At 32.9% G+C, this 26,579-nt stretch overlaps 3 protein-coding genes across 4 annotated transcripts; 1 reads left to right on the top strand and 2 right to left on the bottom strand.

Annotated features, from left to right (window-relative positions):
* Positions 1–661: 661 nt before the first annotated feature.
* Positions 662–2,879, top strand: LOC145068014 (adenylosuccinate synthetase, chloroplastic-like). Its single transcript, XM_079015020.1, has 4 exons — positions 662–1,056; positions 1,275–1,967; positions 2,071–2,382; positions 2,464–2,879. Exons 1-4 carry the CDS (start codon positions 736–738, stop codon positions 2,632–2,634), a joined length of 1,497 nt encoding a protein of 498 aa, XP_078871146.1. The 5' UTR covers positions 662–735; the 3' UTR covers positions 2,635–2,879.
* Positions 2,880–18,685: 15,806 nt separating this feature from the next.
* LOC145070079 (uncharacterized) lies at positions 18,686–22,920 on the bottom strand. Of its 2 annotated transcripts, none has more exons than XM_079017001.1 (8): positions 22,675–22,920; positions 21,881–22,066; positions 21,599–21,798; positions 21,423–21,524; positions 19,675–20,663; positions 19,473–19,548; positions 19,104–19,362; positions 18,686–19,032 (listed from the first exon to the last, which is right to left on the bottom strand). In XM_079017001.1, exons 2-7 carry the CDS (start codon positions 21,975–21,977, stop codon positions 19,216–19,218), a joined length of 1,611 nt encoding a protein of 536 aa, XP_078873127.1. In that variant the 5' UTR covers positions 21,978–22,066; positions 22,675–22,920; the 3' UTR covers positions 18,686–19,032; positions 19,104–19,215. The 2 variants fall into 2 exon arrangements, with proteins under 2 accessions (XP_078873127.1, XP_078873128.1); XM_079017002.1 differs by having other exon boundaries at positions 18,783–19,032; positions 21,423–21,521.
* A 723-nt stretch (positions 22,921–23,643) lies between these two features.
* Positions 23,644–26,355, bottom strand: LOC145069536 (putative pentatricopeptide repeat-containing protein At5g65820). The gene is made up of 3 exons (XM_079016469.1): positions 26,165–26,355; positions 25,741–25,781; positions 23,644–25,618 (listed from the first exon to the last, which is right to left on the bottom strand). Exons 1-3 carry the CDS (start codon positions 26,325–26,327, stop codon positions 23,804–23,806), a joined length of 2,019 nt encoding a protein of 672 aa, XP_078872595.1. The 5' UTR covers positions 26,328–26,355; the 3' UTR covers positions 23,644–23,803.
* Between the last annotated feature and the right edge of the window lie 224 nt (positions 26,356–26,579).

The raw sequence follows: 26,579 nt of genomic DNA, 5'->3' as shown, positions 1-26,579 counted from the left end.
ATTTGGTAGGATTTTATCTTTCTCTTTTAAAATTTAAGGACTAAGGAACCAAAATTATTATTTTGGGAAACTGGCTGTTTTTTAATATATTATTTGGTGTAATATGCCAATAAGGATTCAAATGTATTTTCTTTATTTGGTTTAAACTTATATGTAAAATATAACGCATTCAACCAACGTGTAAGTAACCTTCTTACATGTGTAGATTTTTTTTAAACTTTATTTTAAATTGATATAGTATCCTATGTAAGGTTGTTTTTTTTCTTAAATAATTAATAGATTTAAGCTTGCTTTTGACTATTAGTTTGCATCCAAATATCCTTCACGAGTTCACGTTCATGAACTCGTGTGCCTTATGGTCCAATTCATATTTTTGTAGATAAGCAATTAAACACGCATTCTTCTTATATTAGATGAAAAATGTTAAACAAAAATATTTGTGAAAATAGAATAGTGTCATTAGATTTTGTAATTCTTGTATATTTATCCAAAAAGAGCAATGAAATTATTAAGTATAAAGGTTAAAAAATGTAACTCACTTTTTATTAAAGTGTTTTTTTTTGAAGGGATATCCTGCTTTAACCACATAAACAGAGGGACTATTTTGTAAAAATGTACTCAATTGAAGGGCTTGAAGCAATTAACCCTATAACTTTCTTCAAAACTTCCGTCTTCCGCCACCCCTGACTGCCGAAACCCTCGCGCATCTTTCTCAGTCCTTTCACTCTCACAGCCATGAACATCAGCTCCCTGAAGCTAGAGACAAACCCTAGCGCAACCGCGTTCAGGTCTCTGAACGGAAACGTTCGGAGCTACACGACGACCGGCCTTCCTCACGTCTCTCTTCACCACCACTCATACCACCGGAGAAATGCTTCAATTGCATGTTCAGCTTCTCCGATCGTAACCCTGGAAGAAAGGAAAGGTGAAATACCGAGTCGAATCGGGTCATTAGGTCAGGTATCGGGAGTGTTGGGTTGCCAGTGGGGTGATGAAGGCAAAGGCAAGCTCGTTGACATCTTGGCAAAGCACTTCGACGTCGTTGCTCGTTGTCAGGTACTTTCCTCTCTTCAAATGCTTCCAAAATGTATTGGTTTAAGATGCATAAATTCATATTCTGATTATGCATGTAAAGTATACGCCGTCGATTTCAAATTCAAATCGCCGGGGCTAACATTCTCTGTGACATTTCTATCGGAAGAGAGATTTCCATCTTCTGATCATAAGAACTCTGTCTCGACTTTTACATTATTCAATGTTGTTGAATCTCTCAGGGTGGAGCAAACGCCGGACACACTATCTACAACTCGGAAGGAAAGAAATTTGCGCTTCATCTTGTTCCCTCAGGGATTCTCAACGAGGAGACGATGTGTGTAATAGGAAATGGAGTTGTAGTCCATCTTCCTGGACTTTTCCAAGAAATTGACAACCTTGAATCCAATGGGGTTTCCTGTAAGGGAAGGATCTTAATTTCAGATCGAGCTCACTTATTATTCGATTATCATCAAGAAATAGATGGCCTTCGAGAAGCTGAGCTAGCTAAATCCTTCATCGGCACTACCAAGAGAGGAATCGGGCCATGCTACTCCAGCAAGGTCATCCGAAATGGCATAAGAGTATGCGACTTGAAGCATATGGACACCTTTCCAGATAAGCTTGATCTTTTGTTATCAGACGCAGCTTCAAGATTCCAGGGTTTTGAATACAGCCCGGAAGTACTCAAAAAAGAAGTTGAAGTGTATAAAAGATTTGCAGAGAGGTTGGAACCATTTGTTTGTGATACAGTTCATTACATGAATGAATCCATTTCACAAAAGAAGAAAGTTCTAGTAGAAGGTGGTCAAGCAACTATGTTGGATATTGATTTTGGGACTTACCCTTTTGTCACATCTTCAAGTCCTTCAGCTGGTGGAATCTGTACAGGACTTGGGATTGCTCCTAGAGTCCTTGGTGATGTGATTGGTGTGGTAAGTCTAAGACTTCTTCACTTATAACATATCTATCTCAACATGGTATCAAAGCCTTTTATCTCATATCATATCTAACTAACAATCATGATTCATGATGTAGGTAAAAGCATACACTACTAGAGTTGGGTCTGGACCTTTTCCTACAGAGCTACTGGGTGAGGATGGTGATCTTCTCCGGAAAGCTGGGCAGGAGTTTGGCACCACCACCGGCCGCCCTCGCCGTTGTGGTTGGCTTGATGTAGTTGCTCTGAAATATGTTTGTCAAATTAACGGGTTTTCTTCTCTGAATTTGACCAAACTTGATGTGTTATCGGATCTTTCTGAGATTAAGCTTGGTGTTTCTTATAAGCATACAAACGGGACACCTATGAATTCGTTTCCTGCTGATTTAACCGATCTTGAGGAGTCAAAGGCAAGTTACACTTTTTCTTTCTTTCTTCTAAATTGCAGGGTTTTGGAATGAAGTTGTAAGATTTTTTATTTTGTGTTTTAGGTGGAATATGAAAGTATGCCAGGGTGGCAGGCTGATATTTCGTCTGTGAGGAGCTATGTGGATCTTCCAAAGGCTGCACGTGAGTATGTGGAAAGAATAGAAGAACTTGTTGGTGTTCCGATTCATTATATTGGTGTTGGACCTGGACGTGATGCTCTTATATACAAATGAAAATTCACATGAATTTGAATTTGGAGCAATTTCGTTAGTTAGATTGGAAGCTCCTTTTTTAACCTTCAACTCAATCCAACTTTTCTCAACAACTGTAAGGATTTTGTTGGTAGGTATATGATGCTTTTGAGTAAAGCTGATTTGGAATAAAGCAAAACTAGTTGTGTTGGGATTTGGGAATTTCTCAATTTTGCATGTTTACATGGTTGTATTTGTATCGTATAATCATGTTGATGTTTGTGTAACAGATGAAGTGGCGTCTCATCTTACATAGAGTAGTAAGATGGGTTGAAGTGTTTGATTTTGAGTTTATCTTCCTAGAAATTGATTTTGTGTTTGGTTTTTGCCTTCATATGTTAGAGATCTTATTTGTGTTGTCTTGATGTTCTATGTGATGCCAATATTCTTTTGGGTTTCTTTCAAGATGAATGATGAAAGTTAATGTAGATGAACAATGTTTCGGGGTTGACAAATCTTTGAAGTTTCAAATTATGAAAGATTGGATTTCTTTTCAAAAGCTAAGGTGTAATAAAAAAATTAGGGTCAGTGAAATGGGAAAATAATGGAGTTTGTTGTATATATTTAAAGTTTTCTTTACATGTCTTGTAATTAAACAAAATACCATTACACCGTCTATTGTATATTTTGATAGTTTTTTAATTACAAATATTATATATATATATATATATATATATATATATATATATATATATATATATATATATATATATATATATATATATATATATATATACTTTGTGTGAATGTATAATCAATTTGTGTCCATTAGATTAAAAGAATAAGTGGTTAAAATGATCATGGCTTGATGGTAATTAATTTGAAACAACTAATAAGATATAATAGTTAGATTAGTTTAATAACAAAATATGGAAAAATCATATTTGAAGGAATAGATTTTAATTAATGTGAATTTTTTCATCCGACTACATTTTAATTTTCTTTTATTGGTGTTACAAAATTATTTAAGAATATGGCATAAAATTCTTCATATTAGGAATTTTTTACATATAAAATTCTTTAAGAAGTAAAAACAAGTTAATATAACAAAAGAAATATCAAACTTAGCAAAAGAAATTATACCATAAATGATGTATAAAATTTTGAAATAGACTGTGCCGATTAATACTCAGGTATGATTCAAACCATTTTTTCAATACATTCTCTCTTATTCCAATTTATTTGGATATCATGATGATCAAGTTATGATTTGGAGATTTTATTACAAAACAAAAAAAAATCATGAAATGGGGATGAACAATCCATCCCATTCTTGGTAAGTAATTCCTTAGAAATCACAAAGAATATTTATGAGAAGTAGGAATGCATTGCCCACGAGGAATCAAGTGATTATAAAGTGATTTTGTAGAATCATATGTGTTATTTTTTTATTCCTAGCAGAACTAAAATGATTCTTAAAGAATAAAGTGATTGTTACAAATTGTATGTATGTGAAAACTTATGTGAATATATAATCATAATACGTTTCTGATTCTCAAGGAATTCGTTGATTGTTATGCATGTGTGCAGAAATTATAAGTAAAAAACTATAAACTCAACTTTTTTGGATTTCAATGATTATGTTATAATAATTATGTGTTCTATTCTGTTAGAATGGTTTAAAGAACTAGGTTTATAAATTCTTTAAGAATATCTTTGGGTACCTAGACAATCAATTCAAAATATACATACGACCTAATATGAACGACATTCTTTGAGAATATAGTAGTCTCAAAATCAAAACCACATTTACGTAGCTTATTGATAATTTCATATAAAATAAAAAACAATCTTCAAACATTTACAAACAAAATAAGAAATCACGTTGCACCTAATATTTTTTCAAATAAGCAATGTCAAAGGTGATGGTGCTTGCAAAATCCTTGTTCCAATTACTTAGTCCATATGAACTCTCACGACAAGATTAATGAAAAGTTTTTACAGTAAATTTGTGGTTATTACTATAACTGATCGTGTATATGCTGAAAAAATGAAACGCTTGACATATTCAAACAAAAATCTTATTCATTCCAAATAGATAACATATTTAATTATGGAAATTAAATGTCATGCAAAATGCCAAAATTACTCTTCTATATTGATTGGACAACAATTGGTCATATATATATATATATATATATATATATATATATATATATATATATATATATATATATATATATATATATATATAGACAAAATTGCAAAAATGGTCCCTGTGGTATGCATTTTTTGGGGGTTTTAGTCCAAACCTTGACTTTTTTGGATTGATGGTCCTTTTGAGCTAGTTTACATGTAGTTTTGGTCCCTGCCCAAACTAAAATGACTATTATACCCTTAATGAATTTAATTTTTATTTTTCTTTCACTTTTTAAAATTATTATTATTATTAAATATAAAATCGGGTCCACCTCTCTTTTCTCTCTCTCTCTCTCTCCGTCATCATCAAGAAACCCTCGTTTTCCATTTCACTTCAGTGGGTTCTCTACATCCCAAATCATTCACTCTTGTCCACTATGTTCCCTTCCAAATCTCCATCTTCACTCATTGCAACGACGCATAAATCATCTGTTGCCCTTTTTACCTATTGTTGAAATCAGAAAATGTGTTCCCATTTGAAATCAATATCCTCAAACTGAAAAACACACAGTGAAGAACACGAAAAGGGTGTGTAAACCCATTTGAAATCAATATCCTCAAACTGGATTCTTCTTTTGGTTTTTCATATTTCGAATCTGAAATTGATTTTACATGTGAAATCGAACCATGGATATCCTTTCTTTATCTTAGATGGATCGATTAATAGGTGTATGTGTTTTCGATCACAACTCTCAATGATCCTCTTTTTCTTATTTGATTTTGAACGAGAAGATGGGACAGGGAGATTCAATATCTCTTTCTTCTTTCTTTGTAAAATTGATAAGCAAGTCTCAAGTAGTAGGTATGAGATGATGATAAGGGCTGATTTCCTTTGGATTCGATAGTGATGCAGAGGGAGAAAAATCGTCTCCAGATTGCTGCAAACGCCAATGATGGGAGGTTTGGATCAGCAGCAATCAATCGATGGATGATTAGATGTGGATAATTTAGGGATATTGTTCCATTTTCCTGTGGATAAATGACTCTAGGTGATAACATAGACCAAGGATGAGGCGAGGTTAAATCAGAGAACAAGACGGAGGTGTGGGGTGAATCAAGAGTGATGAAGGTGAATGGTAAGGCTGGGGAAGAATGGGGGTGGGGATCGTGTATGTGTGTTTGTATATATATATATATATATATATATATATATATATATATATATATATATATATAGAGAGAGAGAGAGAGAGAAAGAGAGAGAGAGATATGGAGGTAGGCCCAAATTAATTATTTATTTTCTTTTTCATTTAAATTAAATAGAAAAAAATAAAAAAAATATCATAAGGGTATTATAGTCATTTTAATTTTACGAGGGACCAAATCTACGTACAAACATGACCAAAAAAACCACCAATCCAAAAAGTCATAGTTTGAACTAAAACCCCAAAAAAATGCATAACACGAGGACCATTTTGCAGTTTTGTCATATATATATATATATATATATATATATATATATATATATATATATATATATATATATATATATATATATATATATATAGGTAAAGGTTCAAATGAGAACCACTAAAGGGTTAAGAACCGTAAGAACCACTTATTTTTAATTTATTTTTGTTTTGTTTTGTTTTTTTTTTTTTGTTTTTTTTTTTTTGATAAATGCCAAAAGCAATAGGGACAATATGGTCATTTTGAATCCTTAACATTAAAACACTAACATCATTTACAAAAGTAAGATCTGGTGATTTCTTCCCCCCAAACTTTCTTATAAACTTTCAGGAACTTATATCAAAACTTTACCACTATCTCCTCCAACTACCATCATCGTCCACCATGTCACCGCAGCTGCCTTATCACCGTCGTTACCGCCATCCGCTGCCTCCTGCCGTCAGGCAAAATCGTCACCAACAATCTCCGATCTATGAATCCCAACCTCCGAAAAATCTAAGCTCTAGCATGTTAATCTCAGATCTAGAATTTCCGGCAACTCTAAGCCAAATCTGGGATATTACACCTTCAGATCTGGAACTTCAGTGATTTTAAGCTAGATCTGACCTTCTTCACCTTCATATCGGTTATGAACTGCAACTATCACCACCAAAACACCAGATCTGGTCAGGTCTAATGTATTTGGTGCATTTTCAGATACTGATATACTCTTTTTTTTGTTCCAGAACTCTTGAACTCGTTTTTTTTCTCTAGTAGTTCCATCACCGGAGAAATCTCAGTCGCATCCTTACCAAATCTGTTTCATGACCACCTTCCCCTTCTCTCTAACTCATATTTATATGTTTTTCTCTGATTTCTAGTCAAACACCACCTGATCGTCATCGAATCTGATGTGTTTATGTATTTTTAGGTTAGATATGGTGTTTGTGTGTGTGGTATTTCATGATGGCCAACGACAGTTCCACCACTGCGGTCTCCGGTGATGGTGCTTACATAAGAAAGTTTTGCCAAAAAAAATATGCACACAAGGTGCTTACTAAAATGCCTCAATTGAATTAGGTAAATTATTAAGTTCTGGATTTAGCTGTGAGTGTTATGGTGAAGTTTTTTTAGAGTTTAAACATTAAACATGGTAAATTAGGCCATGAATGAATATATAAAATGTTAATATAACATCGCCTTATATATCTGATCAGATCTGATGTTTTATGGTGATTATGGATCTGATGTATGTGGTGTACACAAAGTGTTTGATGAAATATCTCAACCAAATTTGATAAGTTATTAAACTATGATTATGTGTTTTTAATGTATTAATTTGTGAATATCTAACTTATTAAGCTATGAATGTGTACTTTTCTGATGCACTAAGTTGTGATTTAATGTCTGAAATATTAAATTAAGTTATGATTTAGTGTCTGAAATGTTGTATTAAATTATGAATTCTGATTTTTTTTTAATCATGTCAAGTTTTTTGAGGGAAGGATGTTGGCATTGTTTGTTCCAGTGGTTGGTGGTGGCGTATGGTAGTTGTCGGTATTAATGTTACCGGCGGCGGTAGAGTAAAGATATTTCTGTTTCTCACTCATCTTCTTTGTTGATTTCAGATAAGTTATCCCTTTTATGATTCATGTATATGTTTTTCTTTTGATGTTGGCTTCTAAAATATAAGATAATTTATGCATGTATTAAACTGTGAATGAGCTGTTTAGTACACTAAAATATGATATTATACTTGTAAATGATTTTTGAATGTATTGTATTAAATCGTGAATTTTTTGTATTATGTTATGAATTTTATTTACATCTTAATATAAGAAATTCACAATTTAAAACACATAAATGTCTCCAGATATGAACGTATTAATGTAACTTTTAGTTGATAATATGATTGTGAATATATATAATTTTTATGTATTAAACTGTGAATTTATTATATTAAGCTGTGAATTTTATGTATTAAAATTTGAATTAATTATATTAACCTGTGAATATTTTATGAATATTGTGTTTGCTTCTTTGAGAAGAAAGAAGCATTATATACATATACGATTTTTTGTAATTTTAAATAAATTATATAAAATTTAAACTATGACTGTTATGTAAATTAAACTTTGAAATAAACACTAGCCTCTAGATCTAAAAGTATAAATGTAAGTTTTAAGTTAAGAATATGAAATTACGTGTATTAAATTATTAATTTATTAGCTTAATCTGTGAATTTTATGTATTAAATGATAATTCTGTTGGATTAGTGTCTAAGTCCATAACTATTTTGGTATGTACTTGACTCGATTATGAGCATGGTCCTTTTGGGTTGCCTTCACCATAGCAATATGTAGGATGAATTAAGGAGAGAAAGGTTTAAATATGATTTATTAATATATTATGAGAATAATATATTAAAGGAGAAATCATATTGTTTAATTAATATTAGTCAATAATTAATTAAGAATTAATTTTGTGGCTAAAAGAGATTAATTAAATTTAGGGGCTGGACTGCAATTATTGGATAATTGAGTTATTGGGCTAAGGAATGCTAAAGGAACAAGGGGTGAATGAAATTATGATGGGAGCCCATCATATTTTCATACATGGCCTTATCCAGAAGGTTCCATGGGTTGCTTAGAGTTTAAGCTGTCCATTAGGGTTTTGACTAAAACCCTAGCAGCCCACACAAGTATATAAAGGACCCCTTAGGACCCAAAAACGTGGACAACTGATTCTTTAGGGTTTCTAGTCGTTTTGGGCAGCCTCCTTTCTTCTCCTCTTCATCCAAGTTGCATAAGGTGTTTGTGACTCCATTAGAGGTGCAGCACTTGAGGCACTAAGCTTTCTAAAGCCAATTCTAAACCCTAATTCAGTTTATAATATGTTAGATCTAAGTTTATTAGTCTTGGATTCATTGTATGTACAATAAAGAAACCTAGATCCAAACATTAGGGTTTGTATGAGCACATAGGATTGTTCTTATGCATAAAACCCATCAGTGGTATCAGAGCCTTGATTGGTTTCAGTTGTATGTGATTCTTAATTGTTTTGTTTGCTAAAAATCGAATTTTTGGCCTCTGCCCGACTCAACTCGGCGAGTTGGCCCCTACTCGGCGAGTTCAGAGCTGACTCGCCGAGTTCAAGCGTTAGACAGAGGGTATTTCGGGATTTAACTGTTGTTTTGACTTGGATTTAATGCCTAATTCGTTTTTTGAAGATAAAATCCGATTTTTATCTTAAATTAATGATTATCCTTTCCAAAACAATAGATAATTTCAAATCTTTTGAATATTGGTTGTTTATATGATAAATATGGATTATTTTAAATTATTTGGTAATTATCTAGTGGCTAAAATAAGATTAGGTCAAATATAGATAATGACTGAATTAATTGTTTAACTTATATTATTTGTTATTTGATCCTTTGTGATGTGAAAAAGTTTCAATTGCACCCTTTAGGTTTTATAGTTTAAATTTGAACTTAAAAGTTTTGTTTATGAAATTTAAATAAGTTAAACCCTAATGTTTTGAAATGTTTCAAAACTTTCCCTCAAGTTTTGGAATTTAAAAAGTTGATTAAAAGTTTAATTTTGAAATGTTAAATTCTAAAACCCTAATAATTTGAAAAGTTCAAATCACACACTTATGGTTTTATTAATTAATTAAAGTGTATAATTAAAAGTGATTTAATAAATCCATAAAGTTTTGGTTTATATTTAATTAAATTAAAAGTATAATTGACTAAGTTAAACCACCTAGTATTTTTAAAAGTGTAAAATACACCCTATACTATATATATAACATTAAAAGTCTAATATTATATATATGTATGAGTAAACAGTCAGTCTTACCGTTAGTAGGCCTCATTCACGAAGTTGGTCTATAAGAGGTGTTTAAGGAAATTGCCTATAAAATGGCGATTGAATGGGTATCCACTCTTACCCACCGCACTCTTGACTAGTGGAAGGTCGTTAGCCGAACGGGTAGGATAGGACAGAAACCTTCCATTATAAGTATAATGAAGTACAAAGTAACTAAATGCTTATACAAATTCCCAAATCATAGTTACTTTAGGCAAAATGTGAAATTGTATGCTAACCCATGGAATTACACTTCGTACCCTTGTCAAACGCTAGTAGAGCGTGTGTGGTTAACCGACATACTAATTTGGGGATGACATTGGTGGCGAAGGGTGGCTCGATGCTTATCATAGATCAATGGAGCGTGTGTGGCTAACCGGCACATTGATTAGGTGATAGTAGCATTGGGTGCACCACATGATTCGTATGGTTATTCACACCTTGTTTGTGATCCTCGGCATCCCAGTCACAAATAGTAGGGGATAATCGAGATTAAACATGCCATTGAAAAGTTCAATGAATCTCAAAAGATCTAGGAGTTTCAATTCATTTAAAACTTGAACTTCCTTTTCGTTTTTCATGGTGGAAATTGGTAAATCGTCATTTACCTACCTTCAAATATTTTGCAATTAGATTACGGCATCCCTCTTCTAGGTTGTAGAGTATTGTGTTGGATCCTAGCTTGATGTTTCATTTGGGTGTTACATCAAGAATTCTAATCAAGATAACTTGAATTTTCTCCCGTTTTGTAGATGTCTGAATCTTACAATGGTCTTCCCTAATCCTTTGGAACAAGCTTTCCAAATGAAGATGACGTTCTGAGATACGATCAAGGAAATGAGAGTCATGCTTCACTTCCTCCACCTCCTCCAATTGTTCTCCCTGACCCACAAGTTCAAAGGCTTGAAAAGTTCAAGCTCACTCAAGCCCTTTTGGCAAGTAAACACGAAGATGGGAAACCTGTGTGTGCACATGTCTTAGAGATGAATTCACACATTGATAGGTTAAGCATGTTGGGTGTTGAGATTTCAAGCGAGTTGGCTGCTGACTGGGTTCTTCCGTCACTTCCTGAATCATATAGTGAGTTCGTTAGAGAGTACTATATGATGGATCACGACGTGACCCTCATTAATCTCACCTATTTGCTTATAGCTGCTGAATCAGCAATGATTTGGCGTGCTAATCAAGCAAATTTGTCTGGTGAATCAAACTCCCAAACTTCAATGGACACTGGCAACATTGGAAGTCCAGAAAGAACTGAGTATGTGGTTGTCCGATGTGTTGTGCCAAAGGAGTCCATTTGCTTTTATTGCCAAGAGAAGGGGCATTGGAAACGAAGCTGCCCTATTTACCTGAGATGGGAGAGTCAAGACGTATGGCTCTACTTCAGGTAAAATCCATTATCTAACTCTTTTGAGTTCCTATTCTAGATTCTTAATACATGATGTGATAAGATTACATTTGGATGTTTTGTAGGATCGAAGAAAAGAGAGGAAGCTTGAGGGAAGAAGTGAGTTGAATCTAATCATGAAGAAATGGATTTCGATCGCATTACTTGAAGAATGGATTCTTGAGCTACTACTTGGAGTTAGAATATATTGTTAAGAAATATGTAATAACATAGTTTTTCAATTGAATTGCATTGTAAGGACAAATTTTTTCCGCAATAAAATGAATTTTGATTATATCTTATTTATTTATCCTTGCGATGGCATGTATGAAAAAATTGATGTTTGAATATTTTTATTATTAGCAACAATGGATATGATTCTTAATTATGTTATTTGTGGAAATGTCAAAAGTTTACCAAATAGGGAGAGTTTCTCATCGCCCAAGTTTCAATTGGACAGAAACTTGGAATCATGCAATGTGTATTGTATGATGAATGAAAAACTTTCACATTTGGGAAACTTAGACTAATTCTTTGACAAAGTGTCAATTGAAGGACTAGGAGATCAAGTACACTAGGTTGTGCGTTAATCAAGTCCACCACAAGAGTGACAAAGATATTCGTCGTGATTTACTAAAGTTTAGTAAATATGATTATACTTATAAGATTAAGTGTAATTCTGAGTTGATTGAAAGAGTTTCAATGAATAGTAGAACGAATAAAGAAGAATCAAGTAGGCAGAAAGATAAAAGTTTCTCTATTCTAAGAAGAAGGGAGAGTACCTTTTATTGTGTTTTATGACAAGTCTTAATGATTAAGAACCATGTCTCAATTGATCCTCTAAGTGAGTCTTAGTGCAATTGCATGTCTAAGAAGAGGAATCAAGAATTATAGAAATGGTTAAATCAAGAAGTCAATCATACTTCGTTCCAATATCAAGTCTTAGAGTCAAGATTGTGACATTGAGTGAAAAGTCTTAAGTAGGTTTATAACACTCATCAAATGTGGAATTTGGAAAAGTTTTCTTATTCTTGCACATTTGAAATTGGTAAGTTGTGCTGTCTTGGATAAGACAAAGACCAACTAGGACCAATTATGTGAAGTGTTTTGTCTTGATAAGAACTACACTAACTCTTGAATATTTGCTTTGTCAAGAAATGTTTCTTGACAAGAGAATCTTATATGTCAAGGAGTCAGTGGGAGTCTTAATGGTCTTGAAAGGTTTCAAGAACAAATCAAGAATAAAACTTATCGATCATCACTAGCACATGACTTGAGGTTTACAACCTATCGTGCTGACATTATTTTGTTTATGTGCCATTCCAATTGAGTTAATTGTGTATGTGAGCTCTATGAGTTCTCATTTGAATGCATACTAGAGCCTTAGTCGATGGAAAGTACATTGATATGTAAGGACAAGTTACTAAACTACTTGGAAGACATGCTGGGCACTCGTGTTACCATAGGGCAAGAAATCAAGATTAAGAAAGTTCAGTCCATATGAGTTTGGATTTGTCGCAAACCTTGGTTTTGGCAAATTCACATGGATAGGAACTCATACACCATAAAATCTAAGTGCCATAAGATTCCCTCCTTCATGAAAATGACTGTGAGGAAATGCTTTCACTAAGAGAGATTTAAGAAGATAGAAATTGTGAAAATTGTATTCTCAAATTCGATTGTGGTTACGGCATCCCTTTCCATAGTTCGAATTGTGAGATTTGGCAATTAGTTTGAACATTTGGAACTTAGTGACATAAGTTCTAAATTGTTTAAACACACATATGAGCTATCTAAGGCAAAGGTGTATAAGTTTAAGAAGCTTAGATAAAGGCTTATCGAAGCATCTGATATTAGAAATATGAATCTCAGAAATTCAATAGGCATTGTTTTCTGGAAGTTCATTTGTTTTCTGAATACATGTCAAAGCTAGTGGGAGCATAAGTGTTATGCTTATATGATAATAATCATCATGATAGTGGGAGCATAAGTGTTATGATTGTATGATTATTATGGCGAGTATTGCAAGTTAGCAATATTAATTATAGAAAAACAAAGATTCAATTTGCAAAGTTGCATGGGTTGAAAAGTTGTTTTGATATAATTAAGGGAGAGAATATTATACTTCGTTTCAAAATCTAAAGCTTAGATTGAGAAATTTTAATAAATTTAGTCAAAGGATACATAGTGTGTTCTCAAATTTCGATTATGATTACGGCATCCCTCTTCATAGTTCGAATTGCAAGAACGTGACACATAAAATATTATGGCAAAAGATTGATAAAGTATCATAACTTTATGTAAGACATTATGCATCGTGTCTCATACGCTTCGAGTTTAGGATCGATTGCAAATGCTATAATATTTGACCATTCTAAAAATTTTCCAAATGTCTAGTGCATTAAGAGGGAAAAAGGACTAGAATTGGTTTTGACTAAAATAATTAAACAACTATCAAAGGACAATCCAAAGTTCACTGAGGATTGGTCACTTGTGAGTAGTTGGAAGTATGGTATTGGATGGACCATATCGACATTATTATGAATAGATAAGATTCTATTAAGAATGAGTTGTCATATGGCAAATGTGGAAATGTTTCCATATTGGGAGTTGGATATTGAGATTCTATGTCTAGATTAGAAAACTTTATGCAAAAGGAAGTTCAAAGGAATGTACTTTGAATGTGAGACTTCACGTCTATGGAATTGTCTTGTAACAATTTCTAAGAAAGTACTTTGTAATTTCATTAGCCAAGTCTTGGTGACTTTTGTGCTATGACTTTACGAAAGGATCGTTGCGTAAAATGTTAGAATCTAGCATATTCTAGTAGTGGCAAGAACCTTGTGTTCTTACACTAACAATGGGGATTAAGGAATTGTGAAATGAGAATCATTGGAAAAGTTTTCAATTGATCTATTTCACAAAGTAAGGACCATAGGAAACATAGTGTGCATGCTTTATGCATGGGATAACTATTGTTGTAATTTGAGTAATAAGTTGATTTTCTGAAACAATAAACGATAATAATTAGTAATCAATATGGTGGTTAAATAGAAGTGTTTTATTTACTCTCACAAGTTTGAGGCCATATAAGATTGAGTATTATTGTTATGTTTCAATTTGCATGTTTTGACTTCCAGAATAACTCGGTTATTCAAACATCCACAGTTGGTCATACGTTGGTAGTAGGTATGAATAAAGACTATCATGAATCTGTCTGTAGATTGTCTGAAGTGTTTAGACATGGCACAAGTTTGCTGCAGAGTTCATGAATGCTTTGATAAGATTAGAGTATTGGATTAAACCCATGCTCACTTGGATCACTTCATGGTTTTGTCACGATTGATTAGTGAGACGATAATATTGTATATTCTTGAAACCGAGACATGTGAGTTGTTATTGGTTGGTCGGTTGCACATTGATAATAAGTAAACGCACTAGTAACTTGGTGTTATAAAACTTATTGTTGTGTGTGATTCGATCAGTAAATCCAAGCGAGCATTTGAGTCGAAGTTTATCCATTCCTTTTATCCAAAGTGGGATAAAAGCGATATTTGTGGGCCTCTCGATGATTTAGTGATGACACCTAAGCGCTTGGCCAAGCCGGGACTAAGTTGATGTGTTCAATTGTAGTCTGTTATCAGTCGTCATAAATCGGAAGTCGGGAAACAGTATAGAAAGAATGATTAAAATTCATGTCTTATGTCTATACGATATCTTGAGAATGGAGGAATATATGATCCCTTATCTAAAGGACACGCTATTTGATAAGATCAGAGTTGACAGCGGCTTTTAAAAGCTACGATTGCTGATCAGGTTCTGAAGTCATACGGAAAATAGTTATTAGACTTATCCAAGTGGGAGACTGTTGGATTAGTGTCTAAGTCCATAACTATTTTGGTATGTACTTGACCTGATTATGAGCATGGTCCTTTTGGGTTGCCTTCACCATAGCAATATGTAGGATGAATTAAGGAGAGAAAGGTTTAAATATGATTTATTAATATATTATGAGAATAATATATTAAAGGAGAAATCATATTGTTTAATTAATATTAGTCAAGAATTAATTTTGTGGCTAAAAGAGATTAATTAAATTTAGGGGCTGGACTGCAATTATTGGATAATTGAGTTATTGGGCTAAGGAATGCTAAAGGAACAAGGGGTGAACGAAATTATGATGGGAGCCCATCATATTTTCATACATGGCCTTATCCAGAAGGTTCCATGGGCTGCTTAGAGTTTAAGTTGTCCATTAGGGTTTTGACTGAAACCCTAGCAGCTCACACAAGTATATAAAGGACCCCTTAGGCCCCAAAAACGTGGACAACTGATTCTTTAGGGTTTCTAGTCATTTTGGGCAGCCTCCTTTCTTCTCCTTTTCATCCAAGTTGCATAAGGTGTTTGTGACTCCATTAGAGGTGCAGCACTTGAGGCACTAAGCTTTCTAAAGCCAATCCAAGCAAGGAATTGATTATTATTGTTGTATAACAATCAAAGGTAATTCTCTAAACCCTAATTCAGTTTATAATATGTTAGATCTAAGTTTATTAGTCTTGGATTCATTGCATGTACAATAAAGAAACCTAGATCCAAACATTAGGGTTTGTATGAGCACATAGGATTGTTCTTATGCATAAAACCCATCAAATTCATTGTATTAAGTTGTGAATTGACTGCATTTGTTGTGAATTTTCTGTAAATTTCGTGTTAAAATATGAATGATTGTTGTATATTTTTTGTATTAGTTTCTTATGAATATATTTACTTTTTATGTGCATAAGTATATTAGTTTTATACTCCCTCCGTCCCAATATTATTGTCCACAGACAAAAAACATACAGATTAAGAAAAACATTAATTAACACTAACTTTATATAATAAAATGACAGTTTTGTCCTTACTTTGCATTTAATGTTCCATTAAATGCTTAGTTGGTTAAGTAATAATGATGGGGTATTTTGGTAAAAATGTTATTTATTTTTAGAAATTGACTATTATTTTGGGACAAACCAAAAAGGAAAGATGAACTATAATTTTGAGACGGAGGGAGTATTTGTTTTGCATTAAATTCAAAATTAATTAATTAATATGTTTATTAAATTTTGAATATAGTATTTAACCTATTAATGTATGACTTTATGTACAGATCTGTTTTGGAAAGAAAGATGGTCGCTAAGCTGGCCCAGGTTGGTGGCGGCATGTGGTGGTGGTAGTGGTAGAGTTTGGGTTTAACATCTCTAAATTTGTAAATTTATGTAAAATGGATTATATTAAGTTGTGAATTTTGTGTATTAAACTATAAATTGATCATATAAATTTGTATTTCATATAATTTTTGTGTTAAAATATAAATGAATGTATGAATAAATATATTAGACTATAAAAATTACGATTTTGCCATTTTCCTACCAAAAAGATAAAAATCGGGACTTTAACATATTTAATATTACTCACAATACATGTTAATGAGGGTTCTTAGGGTTCTTAACTTTTTTTGGTTTTCATTTGAACCATTCCCTATATATATATATATATATATATATATATATATATATATATATATATATATATATATATATATATGGCTTAGGGAATATGTGGTTGTCATGTACCTAAGCTTATATATAGACCCTCCAAACTAATCATGATATCTCTTTTATTATTTTTCATTAATCATGTGACTTAGTAAATCGATCAAATTTATGTTGTTTTTCTTCATTGTGTTTAAGAACTTAAAACATTAAAAGTTGTGATCATTTAATCAACCCTACCAAATTCTAAATAAAACTAATAGAATAAAATATAAAAGAACATGTCATAACTCAATCAAGTTTTTCAGAAAATTATTAGATATAGTTTTTCAATTGAAAGACAAAACGCTTGAATTATATTCGTTAAAAAATATTGGTTTTTTATTTTCTCTATAAACTTCAATAAATATTTGCAATAAAAATATATAGAATTGATCTTTTTCATTCCATAATTGAACTTAATTCAATGGTTATCTATTAAAACAACACTAAGAGAAAATGAAATTATATTTGTTTTGTTTAAAACTACATCATTTAAAAGGTCTATATCTAAGCTTAGATACATAGCAACCACATATTAATTTTTCCTATATATATATATATATATATATATATATATATATATATATATATATATATATATATATATATATATATCAATTGTTTTATTTTACTGCTAATCTTATATGGTATAAATATGTTATATTTTAACTATGCTAAAAGAGACATGACTAAAAAGGCTTGGGCAAATGTCATATTAGCCCATCGAATTTTTCGTATTTATTTTAAAAGGTCACCCAACTTTTTTTGTACATTAAGGGCATAAACTATCATTTGACCTGTTAAAAAAGTCACTTGACCCACTATAACAGGTTCCTCGTCTCCTCCCACCTCCTCCCATTGTAATAGGTTTCCCTCTCCAAAAGAGCTAGTTTGTGAGAAGCCTAAAAGAAATAGTGCATCCTAAATATAATATCGCAAACCATTTGATGAAATGGGTCCAATTTCTCTTTTTGTTTTTGATTGGAATTAAATGTATCAAAGAGTGAACACAAAAAAGAGATCAACGATTGTAGGTCAATGCTCCCAGAGATGACTTATTTTTTTTTGTTTGGTTCTTTGTTGGAGCTCACCGCCTGTAGCAGGATATCGGAGCGGAGGCAGGAGGTGAATATTGAAGGCATCGATTTGGTGGGTTGTTGCTTGAAGGAAGATGATGGGTGTCGACATTGACAAGTGATCCGGTTCTAACGATGGTCGGATGGCAATGAAGATCGGAGCAGTGAGAGATACCGGTATTAAAACATGGTCGAGTTGCAGGTGGTTCCGATGGAAGAAAAAACAAAGATCGAGAATGAATTTGTTGAAAACCCGATTTTGTGAAATTACATACAAATTTCTATCCTCGAGGGCTTGAAATCGAATGAAAACCCGGTTTTGTCAAGATTTTGTTTAATGTCCAACTGATATCATGTATTCAACTGAATAGGCTGTCAAGAACATAATTAGTTTTCCCTTAATCATTCTGTTTTTCTCCTCCTGTTCATATATAATTACTGCTAAAATTAACTTGTTCTTTTTAATGGGTTTGCGGTAAAGGTTTAACAATCAATGGGAGAAATAAGAAATGCATAAAGGTGTTAGAAAAAAAAAAAAAAAAGATATAAGAACTGCATAGAAGGTGTTCGACAAAATGCTTGAAAGAATAATTTGGCCTACATCAAACCTTTTAAGTGTTAACCCTATTTATCAAACATAAATCACCACATTTTACATGGTTACCCAGTATCAGGTCAAATAAGGACCTTCTAAAACGGTAAATTCAAACTTCATTCCCTTAATGTACAAAAAAAAATAATTAAGTGGCCTTTTAAAACAAGCATGATAAGTTTGATGGGCTAACATGACATTTGCCCAAAAGGCTTTTAGTCATTTTACTAGTTAGGTATACAAGTAGAAGGTGTTTCTAAAATAATTAAGTCCTAGACAAAATCGTCACCATTTCCAATATTTTTCAATCCACAAGCTGCTTCATTTGTGCTCCATCAGTAGAAACCTGTAAAAGGCAAAAACCTTATGTTGCAAATGTCATGAATAGCTTATAGCTTTCTAAAAGAAAAGTCTAACCTTTTGCCCTTTTGGGATTTGGCCTTCTATATACATGTGACATATCTTCATATATATAGCACATGTATCTTCTGTTTTTGTTATCATACAATAAAAGTTGCAAGGACCTTTTTCATTTTGTTCCTTTGCATATGTTTCTCCATTTATCTTTTAGGTCTATAGTAGTACGTCCTTTGTGGAACACTTTGTGTCCAAAATCCAAAATCTCCTTCCATGGAATTTTCTTATCATTGACACTTGAATATCTCTCCACACCTTCCTAACAAGTTTAAACAATCGACATGAATCACATTGTAATAATATAGTTTTTATAATCATATCTAAGATCAAATTAAGTATTTATATAAATAAAAAAAAACACACAACTACCTTGAGTGTTTCTTCCTCTGATTTTGTCCATGGGATTGGTTTTCGTCTCAACAAAGGAACAACTACCGGAGGGGTACTACAAAATAAAAACAAATTATATTGCGAATTTCCAATCGATGGAATGAAATAATAAAAGGAAAGGAATCACATTCCTCCAATGGAATCAACGATTCCATTCTTTTTCAGAAAGATAACAACTTACTATTGTGCTTTCCTCTTGCGGAGTTCTCTTGAGGAACTAGACTCAATAATTTCCATTTGACTTTCTTTTTCCTTAAATTTCCGTTTCGGTGTGCTTGGTTGTGGAATATCTTTATCCACATGTCTACTAACAAGGTCACTCTCATTGACATTGCCATTGACTTTGACTTTCTTTTTACCTTCATCTTCTCTCATACTTTGATTGGCTACATTTCCTTCACTTGTTTCACCAAATGCTCCTGTTTGTTTTCTATTTTCATTTTTCTCAAATTCACTTGGTTTCTTAAAGGATTCACTAGGTCTACTACCTTTTTTGACTGTGAAGCTAGAAAAGGCTTGTAGATCATTTCTGGCTTGTGAAGCCTTTCTTTTAGCTTCCTGATACTCTGAAATTGCACGAGAATACGTACAAAATGGGCAGAAAAAGTTTGAATTTTCATCAAATGTGATAGCAAACCCTAAACAGCTCTCATGAACCTGTAATGGGCAGGAATCAGAACTACAAACTAACAACTCACCACCTTCATTACACTTCACACAAAGATTCATCAAGGAATCTGTTTGATCACCATCTTGTTCCATGGAGTTTTCATCTTTGCTTAAATGTTCATCTTCATCCAATGCATTTGGTTCAACATTTTTGTTGTCTTTTAATTTAACAACAGACTCTAGATTCTCCATGCTATCAACAGATACCCTTTTCTCATGTGTGTCTTGGGGCGATTTTTCATCATTAAAATGAAGCTGCTGTTGATCATGCTGAACATTACTTACTTGATCAGCTTCTTGCAACTCATTTTCTTGAAACTTGTCATTATCTTTTCTTGGGTTCAAAATGGTTGTATCATCTTTAGCTACTGTATCTTGGACATCAAGATTCTCATCATTCACTGGACTTGTATTTTGAGATGCATTTGGAATTACCAGTTTACTCTTTTCTTTCAATGATGTGAGAAGTGGGTGACTACTTTCAAGAAGCATGTCCTTCAACTGTTTTATCAGACAAAAACACAGCCAAGTTAGCAATATGTATATTGGCTAATGTTAAGAAAACCTCTTGTATTTTCACCACATTTTTTGAAAAGCCATTATGGTTTTTTATTTTTAAATTAAAGGTATTCAAAAAACAAAAACTTGTTGATTTAAAGATTTGAGTTGGTTTAACCGGTTTATGAAAAAAGGTGATTCAAGAACACCCTTGTATTTTGGCCAGTTTTCTAAAAAACATCATTTTTATTTTGCCATTGAAACTACCAAATAAAAGAGGCTAATGTTAATAATACCCTTAAGGTGTGTTGACATTGATAATATATATGGCCAAAAAAATTACTTATTGATTTAAGGATTCCATCTCTATGTATGTTGTCATTGTACATGGCCTATGTATATGTACGTTGGAGTCTATATGTATGCTGGAATCTATATGTATATGGCATATATGTTGGAGTCTATATGTACATGTATGCTGCAATGTGTAGGTATATCATATATGAATGTTGTCAATGCAATGTGTATGTTGGAATCCAAATGTATGCTGCAAATGGAATCTATATGCATGGTTTTTAAAACCTTAAATTAACAAGTTTCTCACTCCTAAGTGGCTTTAATGCAAATGAAAAAATTATAATCGCTTTTCCAAAAAAGTTTCAAGGGTTTTGCTAGCATTTTCCTTATGTAATTAAAAAACAAGTCCTCTTTTCTTCTACAATTTAAGATTTTGAGATATACATTAAATGAAAAGAAACTCACCTTTTTCAAGACACATTTAGGCAAAGATGACCTTTTATGTGTTAAAAAGGAACGAACATCCCATTTTTCTTTTTCAAATCTAGCCGAATGCTCAGGTGTCTGCTACATTTACACAAAAAAAAACAAAAATATAAGGATAATTTAAGATTTCCAGCACAATTATTAATCAATATCACCTCACGTAATATCTTGTTAAGGACATCTTCACAGCGTTCTGATGAATCAAAAGTGATTTTACCATTTTGACCTGCATCAGCATCAACTACAGCTTCATCACCAGTTTGAGGAAACAAGCTCTCCAAGATTCTTAAAGAGACAACCTCCTTTGCATCTTTTCCTAGATCACCTGAGATTGCAGGAGCCATTCTCACTAGACCTGAAACAAGGAAACTATAATTTTAAAATAAATATAAATGAAGAGTTTTGTTTTTAAGAGATGAAAGGAATATGAAGCATGCCTATTAAAGCAGACGCATCTGTTTGTTCATAAGTTGCTAGGGTTTCAATGATCCAATTCCATACAATGTCAGGAACAATAGAGCTCTTGGATGCCATGAAGATCACTACGAGTTTTTTCTGTTTTATCAAATTGATCACTGAAGGCTTTGTCTTAACTTTTCATGATATTTTTAGATTCTCTGAACCTGAAAAGAGTAACCAATGATTAATAAGAATTCAGCTTCAACATTGGATACCCCATGTTTCAAAGGATGATAAAGCAAAGTATTACAGTTATCTGTTTTCTTTTAAGATTAAAACCTTTGATTAAACAGATTCTTTCCCTACATCATCAGTGTAAACAAATTCTTAAAAAACAGTTCTTATGTGAAAGCAAATGTCCCATAATCCCAATAAATAAGGTATTCCCTGGATATTAAACATGGATATAATGGTTTATAAAAAGAAAACTTAAATGTGCATTTTTTTTTTGGAGATGGTGGGATTAATATGATAGATATTCCGGAAAGAACCCACTAAGCTGGAGAAATCATCTACAAAATGTTGAAAATTTCTTGCTTCTAATGGTTTCTAAGCATAGCCATAAAAACAGAAAGCAAGATGATCATAAAAAAGCGTGGCTAGTCTTGGGTGTCAGATACATTGAATACCTAAAAAATCACAGGAAAAATCTTGCAAGTTTATGAAGCAATCAAAGGAATCGTAAGAGCATTGGGAATTAATAGACGAACTCTTTTCCGAAATTGGGAAGACAGTTTTCAAAAAATCAATTATAGGGGGATCAAAATCTTACCTGTGAGAGAATTGCATCCAAGATCATAAAAAAACAGAACATGTGTCTGGCAATCAAGAAATCAACGTCTTTAACGCTTAAGGGTTAAGATCAACATACTTAAGCACCGTTAAAACAAGGACCAAAATTACAAGACAAATTTTTTTGGACAAAGATTACATAAAACAGCGATACTCGGGGACATTTTTTAATTTTTCAGTATTTAGGGCTTTGGGTGGAAGTATGGTGTTTTTGAAATTGGGCGTTCCTAGAGAAATTTATCCGTTCTTTGTCTCTATGCGTCTCTGTGTAAATTTCAATACCTCCCTTGTTTTATTTCTAGGTAACGGTTTGCCCCCTTAACTTTTATCCACTAGCATTTTAACCCCTTATACGATAAGATTTCTATTAATTTTTAATATATTTGCGGATTAAAAAAATAAAATACTATTGGATTAATAACATCAACCTAAAGTCCTACGCCCTCAACTTTTTTATATTTTTTAATGTTATAAAAACCAGTTCAAGCTTGTTGGACCGGGACACAGAAAAGAGAGTTGTTCAACTACATTGGTTTATGTTTGTTTCTAGACTAGAAAGAACTAGTCGGTTTTTACAAAAACCCACTTGAACCAGTTAATTTGAATAAAAACACATGAAAATAAAACATTTTGCATAACAAACTTTAATAGTCTTTTCATATCTATTTAGAGATTTCATAAATTAAATAAAAACACTGAGTAAATGTTATGAAGCTTTCTGATATATTTGTATTCATTTAAAACTATATTTTAAGATTCATTCGAAGATAAACTTATTGAAACCAATATTATTTCTTTCACGCGGTTAGTTTTTTAAATCAGAATTGGTAACAAGATGGGTCCAAAAATTTGGTCTTGAAACTGTAGTTTGAAAAAGATCTAGTTTGGTTTGCTAGTGATATATAATTATATATCCATATCTGATCAGGTAAGTAGAAGTGAACATTACTTCACAAATTAATAATTTATACAACATTAAGCCTTATAAATTAACAAATGGAAGATTTATACAGCCATAGACTAAAAAATTAAAAAAAAAAAAAAAACAAAACAAACAACATTTCAATAAATTAAAAAAAAAAAAAAAAAAAAAAAAAAAAAAAAAAAAATCATATGGAACCAGCTTTAGCATGGCCCCACCTACGTCTACGAGCCCTTCTTTTCCTCCCATCATTTTTAGCCTTAACTTTCTCTTTCAAATCCCTCTCACCTCTCCTTTTATACATTTTAAAACTTATTTTCCTCTCAGCAGCCATCTCCCTCACTTTCTCTGTAATCTCAACAGCAATCTGTCTGTTATAAAGCTTCCTCAACCCCTTCATAAGCTTTGCAAAAGTATCAGCCTGTGGCATCACTCCAGCATCCATCATCTCCAAACAATAGCCACACGCATCCTTCACATACCCTTTTGAAAATAGTGCATGTATCCAAATCGTCCATGCATAAACATTAACCTCACACCCTTTATTAATAATACAACTCCAAACATCTTTACTCACTTCAATCTTATCACCTCTTAATAACGAATTCAAAAGATCCTTCATAACCCCATACTGAGGAACACAAAACAAACCTCTTCCCACCATTTCTTTAAAATAATCACAAGCTTCAACCAAACATTCTTGACCGATTAACCCATGAATCATATTCACAAAATTGTCGATTCCGGGGCTGATTCCATTCCGTTCCATCTCATTCCAGACTCGAACCCCTTCTTTAACATCCCCTAACTTGAAAGCCAAACGAATAATCGTATTGTAGATGTAAACATCTGGAAATAAACCGATTTTTTGCATCTCGTTCACAAGCTCTAAACATTCTTCCAATTCATCTTTCTTTTCGTGAGCGTTTAAAATATGTAAATAAGTCGTTTGATTTGGGGTATGTCCTTTTTGAATCATGTGGTCTAATATCTCATAACCCTTTTTAATCTTCCCCCATTTACAAAACCCACTTATCAATGTAGTGTAAGTAACAACATCCGCCTCACATCCACACCTCTCCATTTCCATCAACAACTGCATTGCAGATTCCATTTTCTCTTGACCACAAAGTGATTGTATCAAAATGGTGAAAGAAGTCGCGTTTGGATCACAACCTTTTTTTCTCATTTCTTTCAAAAGGTCAAAAGCATCCACCATTTTACCTGCAACTGCATACCCGTTGAGCAAATTGTTGTAGACAACAATGTCGGGGTCAAAACCGGCTTCTCTCATCTGCACCAAAACAAACTTAGCCTCCATTAATTTACCTTCTTTACACCACCCGTATAACAGAGAAGTGAAATGTTTGATTGTTGGTGGAAACCTGACTCTCATGTCTTCAAAAAGTAAAGCAGCTTCTTTGATGTTCCCATTCTTACACAATGCATCTAACAAACACCCAAACACGTATTCATCAGGCTCACAACCATACTTAGGCATTTCATCGAGCACCTCGACTGCTTTTTTCACAAGTCTAGCAGAAGCAAACCTTCTGATTAATACAACAAACACTTGTGGGGTTATAAGCTGTGGGTTTTCTTTTCTCATTTCTTCAAGAAGTGCCCATACTGCACCAAATTGTCTCATTTTTCCTAAGCTTTTGATCATGGATTTGTATATGTCATGGTTGTGAGTGTAACCAGGTTGTTTTGATGCCCAAACAAAGAATCTGTATCCTAAGTTTCCAGCATCACCACAACGATTTACCACACGTTCGGTTAATCCTGAGCGGATAATAACACCGGATTCTTGTAAAGCAAGTTCTAATTTTGGAACACGTGAGTGGAATTTCCTTAAGATTCTGTAAATCTTCTCAACATCACCTGAAAATTCATCATGGGGTTGATCATTGGAAGTGCCTTCGGGTTTCTTGTCAAGACGAATTAGCCCTAACCATCGATTATCCTCGATATGGGGTTTTGCTGTTGAGGAGAATGAGCCCTAATCATTAATTCCCATCATTATGACAGAAAAACTGTAAATATGATATTTATAATATAAACATCATTCCTGAATACAGCAATTGACTTAGTTGTTTGAAATGAAAAATGTGCATGCATTACCTCTATGTTTCTCCGCTGAAGGGTCCCATTCACAGATGCATCTATGACAAGCACAGAAGGAGACTACAATGAGTATAAAGAGACCAAAACTCCAATGAATATGAAAAGTTTCTTAATAGTAACCAGTCGAAGTAACATTCAGGAAGTGAACATAAACATAAAGCATTTCTACTGATTCAGATACTATGATGACCTTCAAGAGCATAAATGGGTTAAGATTCTTGTATTAATGAAAATGGTTCAAAACAACAGAGAAAACAGAGCACCCGAAATGCACCAATGACCAAATGGAGCAGAAATGAAACACGCATATACCATATAAATCTAGCCCTAACACAACTAATTATCTAATAAACATCTAATTGAAAAGAAAATTACTGGTAATAACAAACAGAGAAAATTGCAAAATAGTAAGAAAACGCACCTGATGAAATGGAGGAACAATGATTCCGATTGGAAGGCTGCTGCCCTGATGTCGTTGCTGAATTCGAAGAGTAAGTTGCTGCGGGTTCACGGATAGAAGAGCACGAAGAACTGCAGTAAACTCCATTACGTACCATACAACCGCCTGCAAAGCTTCTCCTCATTCTCCGTCCTCTGCGATGTCTCCCCCAAAATTCTAAATTAGGGTTTATCAACTTCAGAAAATGACGAAATATAGACCTTAAATTTTATCAAAAGCTCGTATCAGTCCTTACAGTTTAGAAATTGTCATTTGGGATTGTTGACTTTGACCTTCTTAATTTTAACGTTTTCGTCCATCTTCCTCTGTTAAGTGGTCTTGCCCACATTGCTCATCAGGAGTTTACAAAATGTTTCAGTAAGCTTAAGAAAAATGT

Source organism: Lactuca serriola, chromosome 8 (assembly GCF_051521515.1).
Source record: "Lactuca serriola cultivar US96UC23 chromosome 8, Lser_US96UC23_V15, whole genome shotgun sequence".
NCBI classification, from domain to species: Eukaryota; Viridiplantae; Streptophyta; class Magnoliopsida; order Asterales; family Asteraceae; genus Lactuca; species Lactuca serriola.
The sequence above is the reverse complement of the archived record's forward strand: the minus strand, read 5'-3'. Positions and strand labels throughout refer to the sequence as shown.